Below are 15,517 nucleotides of genomic sequence, written 5' to 3'. Positions count from 1 at the left end.
GTTCCAACTCTAACTCTTAAAATGCTCAGATCTTCCTCTTTCCCTAGCATAGTGTTACCTGAGTAAATGACTTTTGGTCTCTTTGGGGGAGGGCTGGATAGTAATACTGTGTATACTTACTATGGTGTTGCAGGGGACCAGGACATGTCTTCAGTTATTGGGTTCTAGGTCTGGAAACTGAGCAAGGGACCATAAGATTTGACTGGGGTGACACACTCAGCATCCCAATCATCCATCCATAGTTTCCTCTGATGGTGTAAGGTGAATACAACTCTTGTAATCAGCCTCAGTTGAATCCGTGGGCACTGTGGAGCAAAAATGGCCCATCATAGTTGTCTTGCATTGGACTGAAATGGCCTGACCTCTATACTGTTACCTCCATCAGTCATTGGATGTGAGCTGCCCTGGGAGGCGTATTCAAACTCCAAAGGAGGTGACAATAGAAGACTTTCTGCTAACAGCTTTTCCAGCAGCTGAGACAAGTCCTTTCCTGAAGGGGGATCTGGGTCGTACATCTCAGAGCCCACCACTGACCCTTTGGAGAAGCCACCAAAGTTGACAGAATTCTTGAGGATGTGGAGAAAGACAGGTTCAGAGTACAGGTGGATAGATTAACCAGACAGGGGAGGAGAAACTCACTGTAATGGAGGGAGGAGAAGATGGCAAGAATGAGGTCAGATGAAGATAAGAGTAACCTCTGTTTTGTTTGTAAAATTAGAGGCAGCTTATCTGGTGAACTTGAGCTCGGGTAGGGTTAAGGCTTGAGGAGAATAGTCCTTAGAATAAATGAGAGAGGACACAGTCTAGGGACTGCAGGGTAATGTTTGAGGGGCAACTGATGTTGAGGGCCATGGCTGACTGTGACCCTCACCTGCTGGGTCAGGTGGTTTTCCCAGGGGTGCTCAGTGCCCTGACATAGATGCAGAGAGGGGTTCTCTTCCACCTGTGCTGGGTGCGTGTGGAGGAAAGCATCGAGGCAATAGGCTATTAACTAGTTGCCCAATTTTTCCAGACAGTTCTTCTGGATTCCTTAGATATAAATTCTCATTTTAAAAATTGTTTGTTGTCTAGGGGATGAAGCATTAGAGGGTGTTAGAGGTGAGATGTGGTGAGATCATCTGCTCCATTGGTTCCATTTACCAATTTGTTCTTTTATGGATCTTGCTTTCTTTCATGATGCTTTCTTGTATCTATGAAATCTTTGTCTAATTAAAGGTCACAAAGGTTTCCTCTTACATTTTCCTCTGGAAGTTTTATAGTTTTAAATTTTATGTTTAGGTCTATGAACCACTCTGAGTTTGTTTTTGTGCATGGTGTGAAGTATAAACTGAGGTTCGTTAGTAATTAAGGAAATACAAATTAAAACCATAATGAGATACCACTACATGCCACTTAGAATGACTAAAATGAACAATCTTGATTATATCAAGTAGTTGGCATGGTCCTTGCTGTTTGATGGGGATGTGGAGGACCTAGAACTCCATACACAGATGGGAATGTACAATGGTATAATCACTATGGAAAACAGTTTGTCAGGTTCTTAAAAGGTTACACATACAGCTACTATATGATACAACCATTCTACTCCTAGGTCTTTATATATGAGAAGTGAAAGCATATGGGTAACGGCTTTAGTGTAATAGCCCCAAACTGGAAACAGCCTAAATGAGCATCAGTGTGTGAAGGAGTAAACAAAGAGTGGTGTGACCATACGATGGAATACTGCTCAGCAATAAAAAGAAATGAACTATTGATACACACAACAATGGTTGGATCTCAAAGTAACTATGGTGAGTGAAAAGGCAGACAAAAATAATTGTACATACTCTATGATTCCATTTATCTAAAACTCTCGAAAATTCAAACTAATCTGTAGTGACAAAATGCAGATTAGTGGTCATGGGCAGCAGGAAGGATTAAAGAGGGGCTTGAGGAAACCTCCGGGGCTGATGGACATGTTCACTATCTTGATTGTAGCCATGGTTTCACTGGTTGTACATGTGTCAAAACTTCAATATATACACTTTAAATATGGGTAGTTATTGTATGTCAATTATATCTTAATAAAGCTGTTTAAAAAATTGACCTGAAAGTTAACTATTATAGTGCATCATTGCTAATTAGCAAATAGACCTGTAAAAATACTTAATCTTTTATTATTTTTTTAACGTTTACTTATTTTTGAGAGAGAGAGGGCATGCAGGGGAGGGGCAGAGAGAATGAGACAGAGGATCCTGAAGCAGGCTCTTGCTGATAGCAGAGAGCCCAATGGGGGCTCAAACTCAGGCACTCTGAGACCATGACCTGAATAGAAGTCAGATGCTTAAACCACTGGGCCACCCAGGCACCCCAGTACTTAACCTTTTAAATTTCAATTTAGTCAACTGAGACCTATTAGAGATTTAAAAAGTAGGACTCTGATAGTTTTATTTTTTTTTATTTTTAATTTTTTTTTTTAACATTTATTTATTTTTGAGACAGAGAGAGATAGAGCATGAACGGGGTGGGTCAGAGAGAGAGGGAGACCCAGAATCCGAAACAGGCTCCAGGCTCTGAGCTGTCAGCACAGAGCCCGAGGCGGGGATCGAACTCACTGGCGGCAAGATCGTGACCTGAGCTGAAGTCGGACACCCAACCAACTGAGCCACCCAGGCACCCCTGGACTCTGATAGTTTTGATGTAAAACCCAAGAGCCTGTTGTAACAGAATCTGACAAAATGGGTGCTGCTTGCTTTTACCATAAACATTCTCTTATATTGCAGGCTTCCTTATTTCAACTCTGCAATGTCCAATTAACGGGTTCTTTAGCAGGCGTTATAATGGCCACCATTGATGGTGCTTCCTACATAGAGACTCATGCTTTCTACTCCTCTGAAAGTTACCTATTCTTATTTTCGTTTTGCCTACGAGGAAGCTGAGTCTCAGAAAGGTTAAAAGGTCACCCCAAGGCCCAGGCTTGCCCAAGACTACAAACCTCAGGGGGTCTGAGTTCAATCAAGAGTTCCAGCCCAGCCTCCTGCCAATTTAGTTGACTCAACTTTTAGAGGCTTTCTCCCAATATTGTTGCCTTTCTCAAAGCCTAGCTGCATTCAAGGCTTCCCTGAAGGTACAGGGCTGCTAGGGGAGGAGGATTTTGGTAAACCAAACCTAAGACGGTGTGAGGGGAGGCGGCTGCGCTATAAGCGCTTAAGGCACTAATTTAAAAGTGGTTGTCTCCGAAGGGCTGTGAGTCAGGACTTGGGAAGACGAGGCAGCTAGCTCCAGCCCTTGAATGCTACTCATCGAACACTAATTGGGGTGAAGGAGGGAAGGAACAAGCAAGAGCGGGTTTTGCCAGGCGCCCGCGGACTCCCTAAGGTCACCGCCGGACACCGGCCCAGCCCCTGCTGCTGAGGACCGCGGGTTTTCACTAGACCCGGGCGCCGGGAGAGGCCGGGGGAACAGCGCAGCCAGGGCCCGGCCTACTCGGCGTTTTCTAGCCGCCCGCCCCCGCCCACTCCCGGCCCCGCCTACGTCCCGGGCTAGCCCCGCCTTCTCCCCTGGACCGAAAGGGAAAGCGCGCTCGACCTCTCGTCGCTCGCTTGCTTGGGTCTGGCCCGGCCGACGACGGCAGCGGGACCGGAGTCTCGGCGTTTGCGGGCGTGGGCCCGCCGGGCGGCATGGACGGGCCGCCGGCCGCCGCTGGCGGGGACGTCTCCCTGCACAACTTCAGCGCGAGGCTGTGGGAGCAGCTCGTCCACTTCCACGTCATGCGGCTGACGGACTCGCTCTTCCTGTGGGTGGGGGCCACGCCTCACCTGCGCAACCTCGCGGTGGCCATGTGCAACCGCTACGTGAGTGCGGGTCGGGAGGGGGCGGAGGCTGGGGGAAGGACTGGGAATGCCGGCCGGCGTGGAAGGTTGAGGTGCGAGGGGTCGGGCGGGTATGGGGGCGGGGGCTGGGAGGCAAGGTGACTGAGGGTCCAGGCACGTGACTGAGGGTCCAGGCACGTGACTGAGGGTCCAGGCACGCGCCTGGTGCCCGCCCGGAATAGTGGGGGTTGTGGTTCCCTACTTGTGCCCTCAGTCTTTCCTGGGCCCAGGGGGCCTCGGGGCTCTCCGGAACTCTTCCTGTGATGTCTTAAGGAACCGGGGTTCTGGCCTGCACCATCCGTGGGGAGCCGAATGCCGTCGGCCGGGCGTGGGCCCCCAGGCGATCCCCGCCGATCCCTTCCTCCTCTATCTTTAAGGCGGGCGCCCCTCTGCTGGCTCCTCGAGCCCCGCTCAGTAGTTGGAATGTTCAGGGCTTTGTCGTGGGACTTCTGTCTGGTCACACTCCCCCTCCCGGAGGATGGTATCCACCTTTTAGTTTTCCTGCCATCTCTGTATTGAACACACCTAATTTTCTTTGTTTCCAGTACAGACCTCGGACTCCTGTGTCTCCACCTGAAACTCTGATAGGCATCTCACACTAGACTTATTTTAAGATCCAACTCCTTCCTCCCCGCCCCCCGCCCCCTACTTCTAAGGTGCTGCTTTTTTTAAAATATGAAATTCATTGTCAAATTGGTTTCCATGCAATACCCAGTGCTCATCCCAACAGGTGCCCTCCTCAATGCCCATCACCCACTTACCCCCAGTCCCCATCAACCCTCAGTTTATTCTCAGTATTTAAAAGAGTCTCTCAAGGTTTGCCTCCTTTCCTCTCTGTAACTTTTTTCCCCTCCTTCTTCTCCCCCTTGGTCTTCTGTTGAGTTTCCCAGGATCCACATATGAGTGAAAACATAGGGTATCTGTCTTTCTCTGCCTGACTTATTTCCCTTGTAACACTCTCCAGTTCCATCCATGTTGCTACAAGTGGCCAGATTTCATTCTTTCTCATTGCCAAGTAGTATTCTGTTGTATATATAAACCACATCTTTATCCATTCGTCAGTTGATAGACATTTAGGTTCTTTCCATAATTTGGGTATTGTTGAAAGTGCTGCTGTGCATCAGCACTCCTGTATTCCTTGGGTAAATTCCTAGCAGTGCTATTGCTGGGTCATAGGGTAGCTCTATTTTTAATTTTTTGCGGAACCTCCACACTGTTTTCCAGAGCGGCTGCACCAGTTTGCATTCCCACCAACAGTGCAAGAGAGTTCCTATTTCTCCACATCCTCTCCAGCATCTATAGTCTCCTGTTTTGTTCATTTTAGCCTCTCTGACCAGTGTGAGGTGGTATCTGAGTGTGGTTTTGATTTGTATTTCCCTGATGAGGAGTGACGTTGAGCATCTTTTCATGTGCCTGTTGGCTATCTGGATGTTTTCTTTAGAAAAGTTAAGACCTAACCCTTAACCTCTTCCCTCAGACCTGCTTCTTTCACAGCCAGCCCATCTGTTGTTGTGGAAACTCCATTCGAACCTTGATTACTCTCCCACTCTCCCCATGGCTGAGTGTCAGTGAATCTGTAGGCATTGCCGTCCATCAACACATAGGGGGGAATCCAACCACCCTGTTGGCCTGGCTGGGTCAGTGAAAGAATTCACCCAAGGCAGAACAAAGGAGGTAGAAGTTTATTGAATACACCGCAAGGGAGCTGGGGCAAGGACAGCAAGGGAGAGACTGCCTGGAGGCAGTGGTGAGGGGCTGTAGTTAAGGGGGTGTGGGTTCTAATGGAATTTTCCTTTTTTGGTACCTGTGTTAGGGAACCAGGCTGGAACCCTGGCGGAAAAACCAAGCGGCACTAGGAGATCTTTGTGGATTGGAGATAATTATTTCATACCAGTGTTCTCAGAGGAGACTGTTTCTCCAAAGGTCTGAGCTCAGAATGCAAGTGAGGAGGGTAATTTATAGCCGCCAGCTTCCATATCTGTGGGGGTTTTCGTGCACACAGCAAAGGAAGAAGAACCTGGAGGAGGGGTCTCTAAGCTAGAGACCAGAGTTTGTTTTAGCCCCTTTGGCCATCTTTGGCATACTTTATTTACTTTTCCAACACCTGTGCCCAAGTATAAGTAACCCACCCATTGGTCAGCTAGGACTTAAGGATATTTTGAGGTGGGTCACCTAATGGGCCTGTTTGTATTCAGCCAAGGGGTTGGAGGGCACTGTGGGCCCTTCTATCTTACTCAGGTTTCCATTGTTCAAGTTGGTTGCCTAAAAGGTTGCTTACACACCTCTCACCTCCTTTCCAGCCTGCCCTTGGTGAAGCCCGCAGCATCTCCTTTCCTCCTAGCCTGATTCCCCCTTTGCTGTTTGTGTTCATTTCTTAGAGCTGCTGTGACAAAGTGCCACAAACTGGGGGGCTTAAATCAACCAAGATCTATTCCCTCACAGTTCTGGAGGCCTGAAGTCCAAAGTCAAGGTGTCAGCAGGGCTGGTTCCTTCTGGTGGCTCATAGGGAGAAATCTTCCCATACCTCTCCCATCTTCTGGTGTTGGGGGCAATCCTGGCATTCCTTGGCTTGTGGCTTCCTCACTCAGATCTCTGCCTGTGGTGTCACTGGCCATCTTCTCTGTGTGTTTCTCTGTGTGTTTTCTTGTAAAGATCCCAGTCATAATAGATTAAGGGTCCACCCTATTCCATTATGACCTCATCTTAACTTACATCTCTGCAAAGACTCTATTTCCAGTAAAGTCACATTCACAAGTGCTAAGGGTTAGGATGTGGACTTTTCTTTTTGGAGGACACAGTTCAGCCCACAACACTGCCATGTGGCTAGTTGCCTGCAGGGCAGCAGACGGCAATCAGATACTGTCATCCTTCTGCTGCAGACCTTTCAAGAGGTAACCTCAGAGTACAGGTCAGAGACTTTACAGTAACCCTTTAGGCTCTGCTACCTGGTAGAGCTCCCCTGCTACTGCCTTCCTCCCTGCTTTAGTACATGGGCATGCCCCAGTATTGCTTCCTCTGCAGTTTATTTTCAGTATCCATGATGGAGGTGAGGTTTGTCTGGTTTAGGAGTAGCCTGGCAAGCTGCTCATTAAATCATTGCTGAATGAAACAATGAGGCCCCCCTGGAGGAACTCTGGGTTTGCTAGGGAGGGCTACCAGTAGTAACCTGCAGCCTGGCAGACTGTAAGGATTGTAATCTATAAGGGGCCCTTGGGGTGGTGGGCAATCAGAGGAGAGAGCCATCAGGCAGGACCTGGGCAAGGCTTCGGGAAGGAGACAGCCTCTGAATGGGACCTCTGGATGTCTTCACACAGTGTCCTTCTTCTGCCCTTTCCCTTCTTGCTGTTCTTTTCCTGGGTGGGTTTTCTTTGATTTCTTTTCTGGTGGGTACCCGCAGCGGGGCCTTTGGGCAGGTGGCAGTTCCATGTCTTCTTTCATTGGAGGGGAGAGGTAGAGGGTCTGCAGGGGTACAGGGTGATGGATATGGTGGTGTGTTTGGAGCTTGTGGTGCCCTGGAACCTCCTTCTTTCATAGTCCTAAGGCTATAGTCATAGACAGTGGGTTAGGCTGTGGATCACATGGGGCTCAGGACTGCTCATTAGTAAAACCAGGCATTGCTTCCTTGAATCAATTTCAGGATTCCTCCTGTGGGCTGCTTTGGTGCAGTTTGGCAGTCTGACCATTTGGTAGTCATAGTTCCTAGAAGGGTGTATTTTCTCAAATGGAAACTCACATTCCATGAAGATCAGGTAGGAAAAGGAAAAGGGGCCAGTCTCAGTTACCAGACCTGTCAGAAGTTCATTCCCCACTTATTGGCCACCTTGTGTACCTATACATTGTCCTTCAGGAACAGAGCACCCAGCCAACCGGAGAGAAGTGTAGACCATAGCTTACAGCAGGAAACACAAGATTCCTGTGGAATAGGGCTTGGCAAACCAGGACCTACAGGCTGGCCTGCTGCCAGTCTACTTTTGTAACAAAGTTTTATTGGAACATAGATCTGCCCATCCATTCAGTAATGTCTATCAGAGCTTTTGTAATTTGATAGCAGCATGAAACAGTTACAACTGGACCTTCTCCATAAAAAACTAAATGATTTAGGGGCGCCTGGGTGGCTCAGTCGGTAAAGCGTCAGACTTCAGCTCAGGTCATGATCTCGTGGTTTATGAGTTCTAGCCCCGCATCGGGCCCTGTGCTGACAGCTCAGAGCCTGGAACCTGCTTCAGATTCTGTCTCCCTCTCTCTCTGCCCCTCCCCCACTCGTGCTTTGTTTCTCTCACTGTCAAAAATAAATAGAAACATTTAAAAAAGCAGCAACAACAACAAAAACCTAAACGATTTACCCTTTGGCCCTTCCTAGGAAAAGGTTGTTGGCCCATGCATGGAGGATGGCACCAAAGGTTCTGTGATGTCTCCTCCCTCCTCCCTTTCCCCTCTACCCCCACACGCAAGACAAGACCATCTAGAACAAAATCACATGCCCTGCTTTTCTTCCAGCTGGCCCCATGTGGTCTGTTTGTGGCACCATGAGAGGCTTTAGAACAAGGGTGATACAGATTCCCCCAACATGATGGAGGCTGGCCTGAGACCAGGGAAAAGGGGACATGGGCCCTATTTGCTCAGGTAATTTAGCATGTGTTGGGCCCACTTGGTGCCCCATCCACAGTAAAACTGTCTAGGCCTATATGTGTGCCTGGGAGACCAGTTGGGTGCAGTATGATTTTGGAAATAACGAAGTACTAAGGGTAACAATATGGAGTTTTTAGTTTTGTTTTTGGTGGGAAATGACCACCTTGTTAAGGTAGATTTTCTAGAGTTTAGATACTATTAGCATAGAGCTGAATGTTGAACTTGAACTTTGTAAACAGCATATTCATTAAGATCATGTTTTTGTTATCTTTTCAACAAAAAACCTTGCAGTAAATGCTTTTGTTCTTACCCTGTGTTTTTTGATCATCTCTTATAGACCCGAACAAGTTCTCTCTCCTTTTGAAGTGACTTTGAACCCCTAGGAGACCAAGAGCAGTCTCTGATCCATGCTTTACTCACAGTATCTGGCACACAGCAGGTGTTTGTTCAGTTCACCTGTCTCTACCTGGACAGTGTGGGGGGATGGGCACCAACCCCAGAGCCTTTGGTGGCAGAAGCTTATTCTTCTAAAAATCTTGCCTCTGTACCGAGGCTGTTTCTTTTAGAAGTCTAATATTTTGATAGAAGTAAGTTTGACCATATTATAAGTTAGTGATTTTTTTTCTCCTAAGCTAGGTAGGAATTTTAATGGTAAGGGGAGTTACTTCCAAAAGTAATTGAATGGGGCGCCTGGGTGGCTCAGTCAGTTAAGCGTTTGACTCTTGATTTCGGCTCAGGTCATGATCTCCTGGTTTGTGAGTTTGAGCCCCTCATTGAACTTTGGGCTGACAGTGTGGAGCCTGCTTGGGATTCTCTCTCTCTCTCTCTCTCTCTCTCTCTCTCTCTCTCCCTCCCTCCCTCCCCCTCTCTCCCTCTCCCTCCCCCTCTCTCCCTCTCCTCTCTCTCTCTCTCTCTCTCTCCCCCCCTCTCTCTCTCCCCCTCTCTCCCTCTCTCCCTCTCTCCTTTCCTCCCTCCCACTTTCTCTCTCTCTCTCCCCCTCTCTCTCTCTCCCCCTCTCTCCCTCTCTCCCTCTCTCCTTCCCTCCCTCCCTCCCTCCCACTTTCTCTCTCTCTCTCTCTCTCTCAAAATAAACAAATAAACAAAACCCCAAAGTAATTGGAAGTAACATTTCTTCTAAATTTCAGAAGGGCCACATTTATTTATCTTTAGTTTTATTGCTTCTTATCTGAAATGAGGATTGGCCAAACATAATCTGATGTTCCTTTATTCATTATTTGGACCCTGATGACTGATGTCCTTTTGCAAACTCATAGGGCCCTTGTTGACCTTGAAGAGCGTAGACCCCTTCAGGGGCATGGAGCTGTGTGCTCTCTTACAGGTCTGGATGAGGAGATTGGCGTCCTGCCTTCTCCGTTGATGCCTGACTTGCGGGCGAGAGGGACCTGGTAGCAGTGGCACCCAGACTCTGTGACGAGCTTTCCTCTGCTCCCTTAATGATCTCTTGGTGGTAATGTTGCCCTTCAGCATGCTTTGGGGCTTCCAACCCTAAAACAAGCCTTTTGTGTAAAGTAAGTCTTATAGCTTATTAACAGCACTGTGATGCCAGCTTCAGGTGACTGCTCTTCGTCTGTCCTAGCTCTGTGACATCACATACAGTAGAGGGTCAACCGACCTGGCTGTTGACACAGATGCCAGACCTTCCTCCTCTTGGTAAAAGTGTCTAACCTACCAGAACCTGCCACTGCCAGGAAGGATGAATCAGAAGCTACAGAAGTTTGGCCGATGGAGAAGCAGCATTATTTTCTTTGTTTCTTTTTAGGATTCCATCCCTGTGTCTACCTCCCTCCTCGGAGACACTTCTGATACGACCTCCTCTGGCCTTGCCCAGCGCTTAGGTACGTGCCCACGGCTGGTGCTGCAGGAGCAGCTGGGTGGGGACCTCGCTGTTTAATGGAACCATGAGGCCGGTGACTTTATTTTTTTTATTATTATTATTTTTTTATTTATTTTTGGGACAGAGAGAGACAGAGCATGAACGGGGGAGGGGCAGAGAGAGAGGGAGACACAGAATCGGAAACAGGCTCCAGGCTCTGAGCCATCAGCCCAGAGCCTGACGCGGGGCTCGAACTCACGGACCGCGAGATCGTGACCTGGCTGAAGTCGGACGCTTAACCGACTGCGCCACCCAGGCGCCCCAGAGGCCGGTGACTTTAGAAGGAAAGAATCCTTGTATTGAGAGATGAGCACAGATGTCTTCTTTAAGGAGGGCTTGTCCATGCCCTTGACCATGACCACTGTCTCAGGGCCAGCATGTTCTTAAGGGCCTCCCACGTCATGCCTTGGCTGCTGTGCAAGCTGATGAATGACAAGGTGATTCAGTTCCCTCCTGTAAACACATGACCTCCTCGTGGGAGGAGAGTGTGAGTGGTGCCCACAGTACCTATCAGGCAGTGGCTCCGGGTAGCCGCCTGGTGACTCAGGAGACCCTGGGCAGCCGCCTGCCAGCAATGCACAGGAGGGATTGTCCTTGTTCAGAGCTCGCAAGAGGGGAGGCTGGCCTGACCTGAGTGTGGCGTGGAGGGTGGTGAGCAAGAACGAGAGGTTAAAAGCGCCACCCTCTCCTGGGCCCCAAACACATACTTTCTGGAAATATCCAGGTAGTTGGGGTAAGGATGGTATGTGTTCTGCCCTCTGCCGGTGCTCAGTCGCCACGTCTCCCAGGGCACCTGGAGACATGGGACAGCCGGGCAACCTCTGTCTCCTCCTCGGGCATTGTGTTCACCAGTGCTCCCTGTCAGTTTGGTTCCAGAGCCCATTATGGGGCCCCATGTCCTGGTGCTGGGGTGTACGGTGGCTGAGGTCTGGGTCCTGACTTTAAGAAGCTTCTGGTTTAGTGGCACTGGCATTTCTATCGACCTATCCCTGCTTAGTGGGAGTTTACATGCTGGTCACTCAGGGAGGCAACTGGGTGAAGCACAGCCACACACTGGAGGGGGGGGTGGGGGAGGAGGGGGCAGGGTGAGGACTGGTCATTCTAGACTTGCCACTCTGAGTTCTGTGTGTGAGGAGGGCCGACCACGAGGGCAGCTGTGGCATTTTAGGAACATCTGTACCTTTTTAGAGAAACCTGGCTAGTAATTAGTGTGCGCTAGTAACCAAACTAGTAAGTTCTGGTAACTTGTTATTAGGAAATAATTTTACATTTACAGAAAATTTGCCCCAAAGATACCGGGAATTTCTGCTTAGCCTTCACCTAGATTCCCAGTTGCTCTCATTCCCTGTGTTGATACTATTTTTTTCTGAACCACGTGAAGTTAGTTGACAAGATGCCCCTTGGCTTCTATGTGCATCACTGTGTGTTTACCGGCGTCGAAGGGCTGACACACGTAATATCAAATAGACCACTGCAAGCCCTGCCTGGTCAGATGAAGACGTGGGAGAGTGTTCATGTTTATAGGATCACCCCAGTGTGGGAGACGGATTCTGGTAGAGGATGGCGGGGGCTTGTTTGCTGTGCCACGAATAAATTGTTTATGCCAATAAAGTAAGATGGGCCCAAGGGTACCCTTGAGATGAAAGCCTAGGAGCAGTTTGTATGCAACAAACTATTATTTTTTTTTAGTTTTGTGCAAATTTTAAAAAATATTTTTCCTATGTGGTTTCCATCAATTTATAATAATCTGTATAAATTGTGACAGAACATAGACAAAATAAGTCCTCACCAACTTATTATTAAACTCAGATATTAACGAAGGGTCCCTCCTGCCTTGTTATCAGCAAAACCTGGCAGTCCTGAGTCTTGAGTCCCAGCAAGGACAGGCACACAGAAAAATCTGGAAAAGTCAGTGGTATGATGTGGCTGGGTCTGGTGATGCACTGGTGCTGGGGGCACCAGGGGGCTGTCCAGCACTGCCCTTCCCTGTTCTGGTCATCTCGAGCTTAGGTCTGGACCCTGCAGTTGAAAATACATTGCTTGTGTAGAGGGGTAATGAGAAGAGAGAAGCATCCTGAAACAGTATCTTTTTTTGTTTTTTGTTTTTTTTAACTTTTTTTAACGTTTATTTTTGAGAGAGACACAGCATGAGCGGAGAGGGGCAGAGAGAGAGAGAGGGAGACAGAATCTGAAGCAGGCTCCAGGCTCTGAGCTGTCAGTGTGGAGCCCAACATGGGGCTTGAACTCACAAACTGTGAGGTCATGACCTGAGCCGAAGTTGGACGCTTAACTGACTGAGCCACCCAGGCGCTCCCTGGAACGGTATCTTATATGGAGGATGAAAGGAAGTAGAAAAAGAGAAGATCTAGTGGGTTCAGAGTAACCCCAGAAGCATTGGAGGGCTTTGGTGTGCATGGGATCGCCCTTATTCTGTGCAGCACAGAGGGCACAGCTGGGTCTGCTGGGTGAACAGTGCAGGCAGATAGTTTTGCTCCCTGTAAGAGCCTGTCTGAGCAAGTAGAGTGATTGCCCACCCCCCCTTCTGGGGACAAGGAATTTCCTGCCACCGAACAAGAGTAGGCCGAGTGGGCTGTGACTTGACAGATGCCAACCTCACCTCACCTCACCTCACCTCACCTCACCTCACCTCACCGTGTTTTCACCTTTGATGACAGGGCTGGCATGGTCATCTGATGTCTGTGGGCTGGCGGAGGGCGGGTGGGTGTCTCTGTGGGGAGTAGGAGTTTGCACTTGCCCTGTGTGTGTGGTGAGGCCAGGTTGCGTGAGGAGGCGTCATCACTGGTGTGGTTGATATTTAACTGGTTTAGGCTTACTGCCTGAATTGCCGTCAGGATAGGTCTTTCTGATTCTGGGCATGTGACTGTGCTTGATTTTTGTAGTTGGAGCAGTACACCCCAACTGTTGGTTCTGTAGAAAGGGTCAAAATGTCTCTTCAACATCAAATTGAAAGTCCTACATTTGTGTGTATATGCACACAATATGTGCATGTAAGTGTGTGTTATATAAATGTACAGAAATGTAGCCCCAGGATTATCCCTGGGAAAAGACTGGAATTGGTAGAGAGGGTGGTACTGAAGGAGAAATTAAGTATTTTAAATACTTTGGTATTATCTGTATTTTAAAAAAGTGAAAAAACCCACAAAAAAACAAACCAACTTTTTAAGTAGAATAGTGGATTAGCGCTTGGATCCCCTGGAGGGCTTGTGAAGCAGGTTGCTGGCCTCACCCCCGGCTTCCAGGATGGGGGCCTGAGAATCTGCAGCTCTAACAAGCTCTCAGGTGCTGCTGCTGAGGTGGGGTCATGCTTGGAGAACCACTGAGGCAGAGAGCAGGAGGGGGTCTCAATGACTGTAGTCTGCATTTGTGGCCGTTGCTGGGGAAGAGCATTACAGATTAGATCCACCTTCTCTCCCTGAGACCTCGCTGTCTTGTCCCAGGCATCTCTCTGCTGTGAGGTAGGTGTGAGGCGCACACAGCCTCTAGGCTTTTCAGTCACGTCTGTGCCAATGTTTTCTCTTTTTAGCCAGGAAGACCAACAAACAAGTGTTTGTCAGCTATAACCTTCAAAATACGGACAGTAACTTCGCATTACTCGTAGAAAACAGGATCAAGGAAGAAATGGAGGCTTTTCCGGAAAAGTTCTAGGCAGAGTGGCAGAAGTGAGGATTTGTAACTTATGTACAATGTACATTTAAATAAATGGATTGAATTTCACTGTTTGTCATTAGGTTCATGTATGTGTTGACGTTTTGTTTTTAAAGGGTTAATCTTCCTAACTTTCCTTCTTCCCCTCACCAGCTTCTGGGCCAAAGGCTACAATTGATCAGCTTGGGGGAGGAGAAAAGCAAAATGGGCAGGTGGGGTTCCCCTTGTGACTGCTCAGTACTAGGGAGCTGGGGTAAAAAATGGGATTTTGGGGCGCCTGGGTGGCTCAGTTGGTTAAGTGTCCAACTTCGGCTCAGGTCATGATCTCACGGTCCGTGGGATCGAGCCCCACATCAGGCTCTGTGCTGACAGCTGAGAGCCTGGAGCTTGCTTTGGATTCTGTATCTCCCTCTCTCTCTCTGCCCCTCCCCCACTCATGCTCTGTCTCTTTCCATCTCTCAAAAATGAATAAATGTTAAAAAAAATTTTTTTTAAATAAAATAAAAAGGGATTTTGTTGGAACTGATAATAAAGGAAGGAGGTAAATTAGTTATGACCCTGCTGTGTACATTCCCAATTAGAATTAAGGTAATAAGTCTTTGTGCTTCACGTTATGTTCTTCCTGTCCCATTCTGGCTGAGCCTTTTCCCAGCATGGCTCCTCCTGCCGTGTTCTCCCTTGGGCCTGGGTCCAGTCCTGCCTCACACTGCTCACTGGATTTATGGACTGGGTGAAGTTCTAACTTCTCTGGGCCCTGTTTCCTCACCTGTAACTCAAGAATAATCTCTGCCTTGACTGGGTTGTTGTTAGGATTAAGTACACCTACATGTTTTGCAGACTCTGTGAGTGCCCTCACAATTCAGATGTCAGTTATTGTATTTATCCACTTCATTTTTATGGATCCAAATGCTTTAGTTCCTCCTTGCTTTTCTTGCTATCACTTTCTTTTCTCCCAAGTCCTAAGAACCTGCTTTGGCTACCTTCGATCTGTAGCCCTTTCCTGCCTGCCACATGTAGTGGATTCCGGACTTTCTAGTTTCCCACACTACACATTTTCTTTCACACTCTTTTCTAAAAGCCAGTATTTCATGGGTCAGTGGCTCCTAACCCCAGCTTCACATCTGAATTCCTGGGGGTGGCCTTCACAGATTGCCCACGCCTGACCTTTCCCCAGAGGTTCAGATGGCCTGCGGCCCAGGTTTTGGTGGAGTTGGAAAGCTCCCCACAATGTTGCTCTGCAGAGGCAGGGTTGAGGACCCCTGGCAAAGGATTTTCTAATCTTCAGGGTCCATGTGGACCCCTTTTGTTGCTAGAGGCAGATAGTTGAGGGCCCTGTAACATGTTTCATGCAGTGGCAAAAGTCTCGTACTGAGCTAGTAGGCAACCAGGGGTGGGTACACTCTGGCCAGGACATAAAGGCACTTGAGAGGAGCTGATCTGGGGTTTAAGACACCTGCCTCCTTTGAAGACTTCCTGT

The 15,517-nt window shown here is 48.4% G+C and overlaps 1 protein-coding gene across 2 annotated transcripts; it reads left to right on the top strand.

Annotated features, from left to right (window-relative positions):
* The first annotated feature begins 3,563 nt into the window (after window positions 1–3,563).
* Window positions 3,564–14,109, top strand: PSMG4 (proteasome assembly chaperone 4). Of its 2 annotated transcripts, none has more exons than XM_058733161.1 (3): window positions 3,564–3,833; window positions 10,261–10,404; window positions 10,642–13,964. In XM_058733161.1, exons 1-2 carry the CDS (start codon window positions 3,660–3,662, stop codon window positions 10,390–10,392), a joined length of 306 nt encoding a protein of 101 aa, XP_058589144.1. In that variant the 5' UTR covers window positions 3,564–3,659; the 3' UTR covers window positions 10,393–10,404; window positions 10,642–13,964. The 2 variants fall into 2 exon arrangements, with proteins under 2 accessions (XP_058589144.1, XP_058589143.1); XM_058733160.1 differs by having other exon boundaries at window positions 3,570–3,833; window positions 10,261–10,336; window positions 13,919–14,109.
* The last annotated feature ends 1,408 nt before the right edge of the window (window positions 14,110–15,517 follow it).

This window comes from Neofelis nebulosa, chromosome 6 (assembly GCF_028018385.1).
Source record: "Neofelis nebulosa isolate mNeoNeb1 chromosome 6, mNeoNeb1.pri, whole genome shotgun sequence".
NCBI lineage: Eukaryota > Metazoa > Chordata > Mammalia > Carnivora > Felidae > Neofelis > Neofelis nebulosa.
Note: the sequence above shows the minus strand (reverse complement) of the source record. Positions and strands in the feature narration are given on the sequence as shown.

Coding starts and splice junctions, on each gene's coding strand:
- PSMG4 (XM_058733160.1), top strand. CDS start 3,660: ATGGACGGGCCGCCGGCCGCCGCTGGCGGGGACGTCTCCCTGCACAAC. Junction 3,834..10,260: donor TGGCCATGTGCAACCGCTAC/GTGAGTGCGGGT, acceptor GTTTCTTTTTAG/GATTCCATCCCTGTGTCTAC. Junction 10,337..13,918: donor TGGCCTTGCCCAGCGCTTAG/GTACGTGCCCAC, acceptor TTCTCTTTTTAG/CCAGGAAGACCAACAAACAA.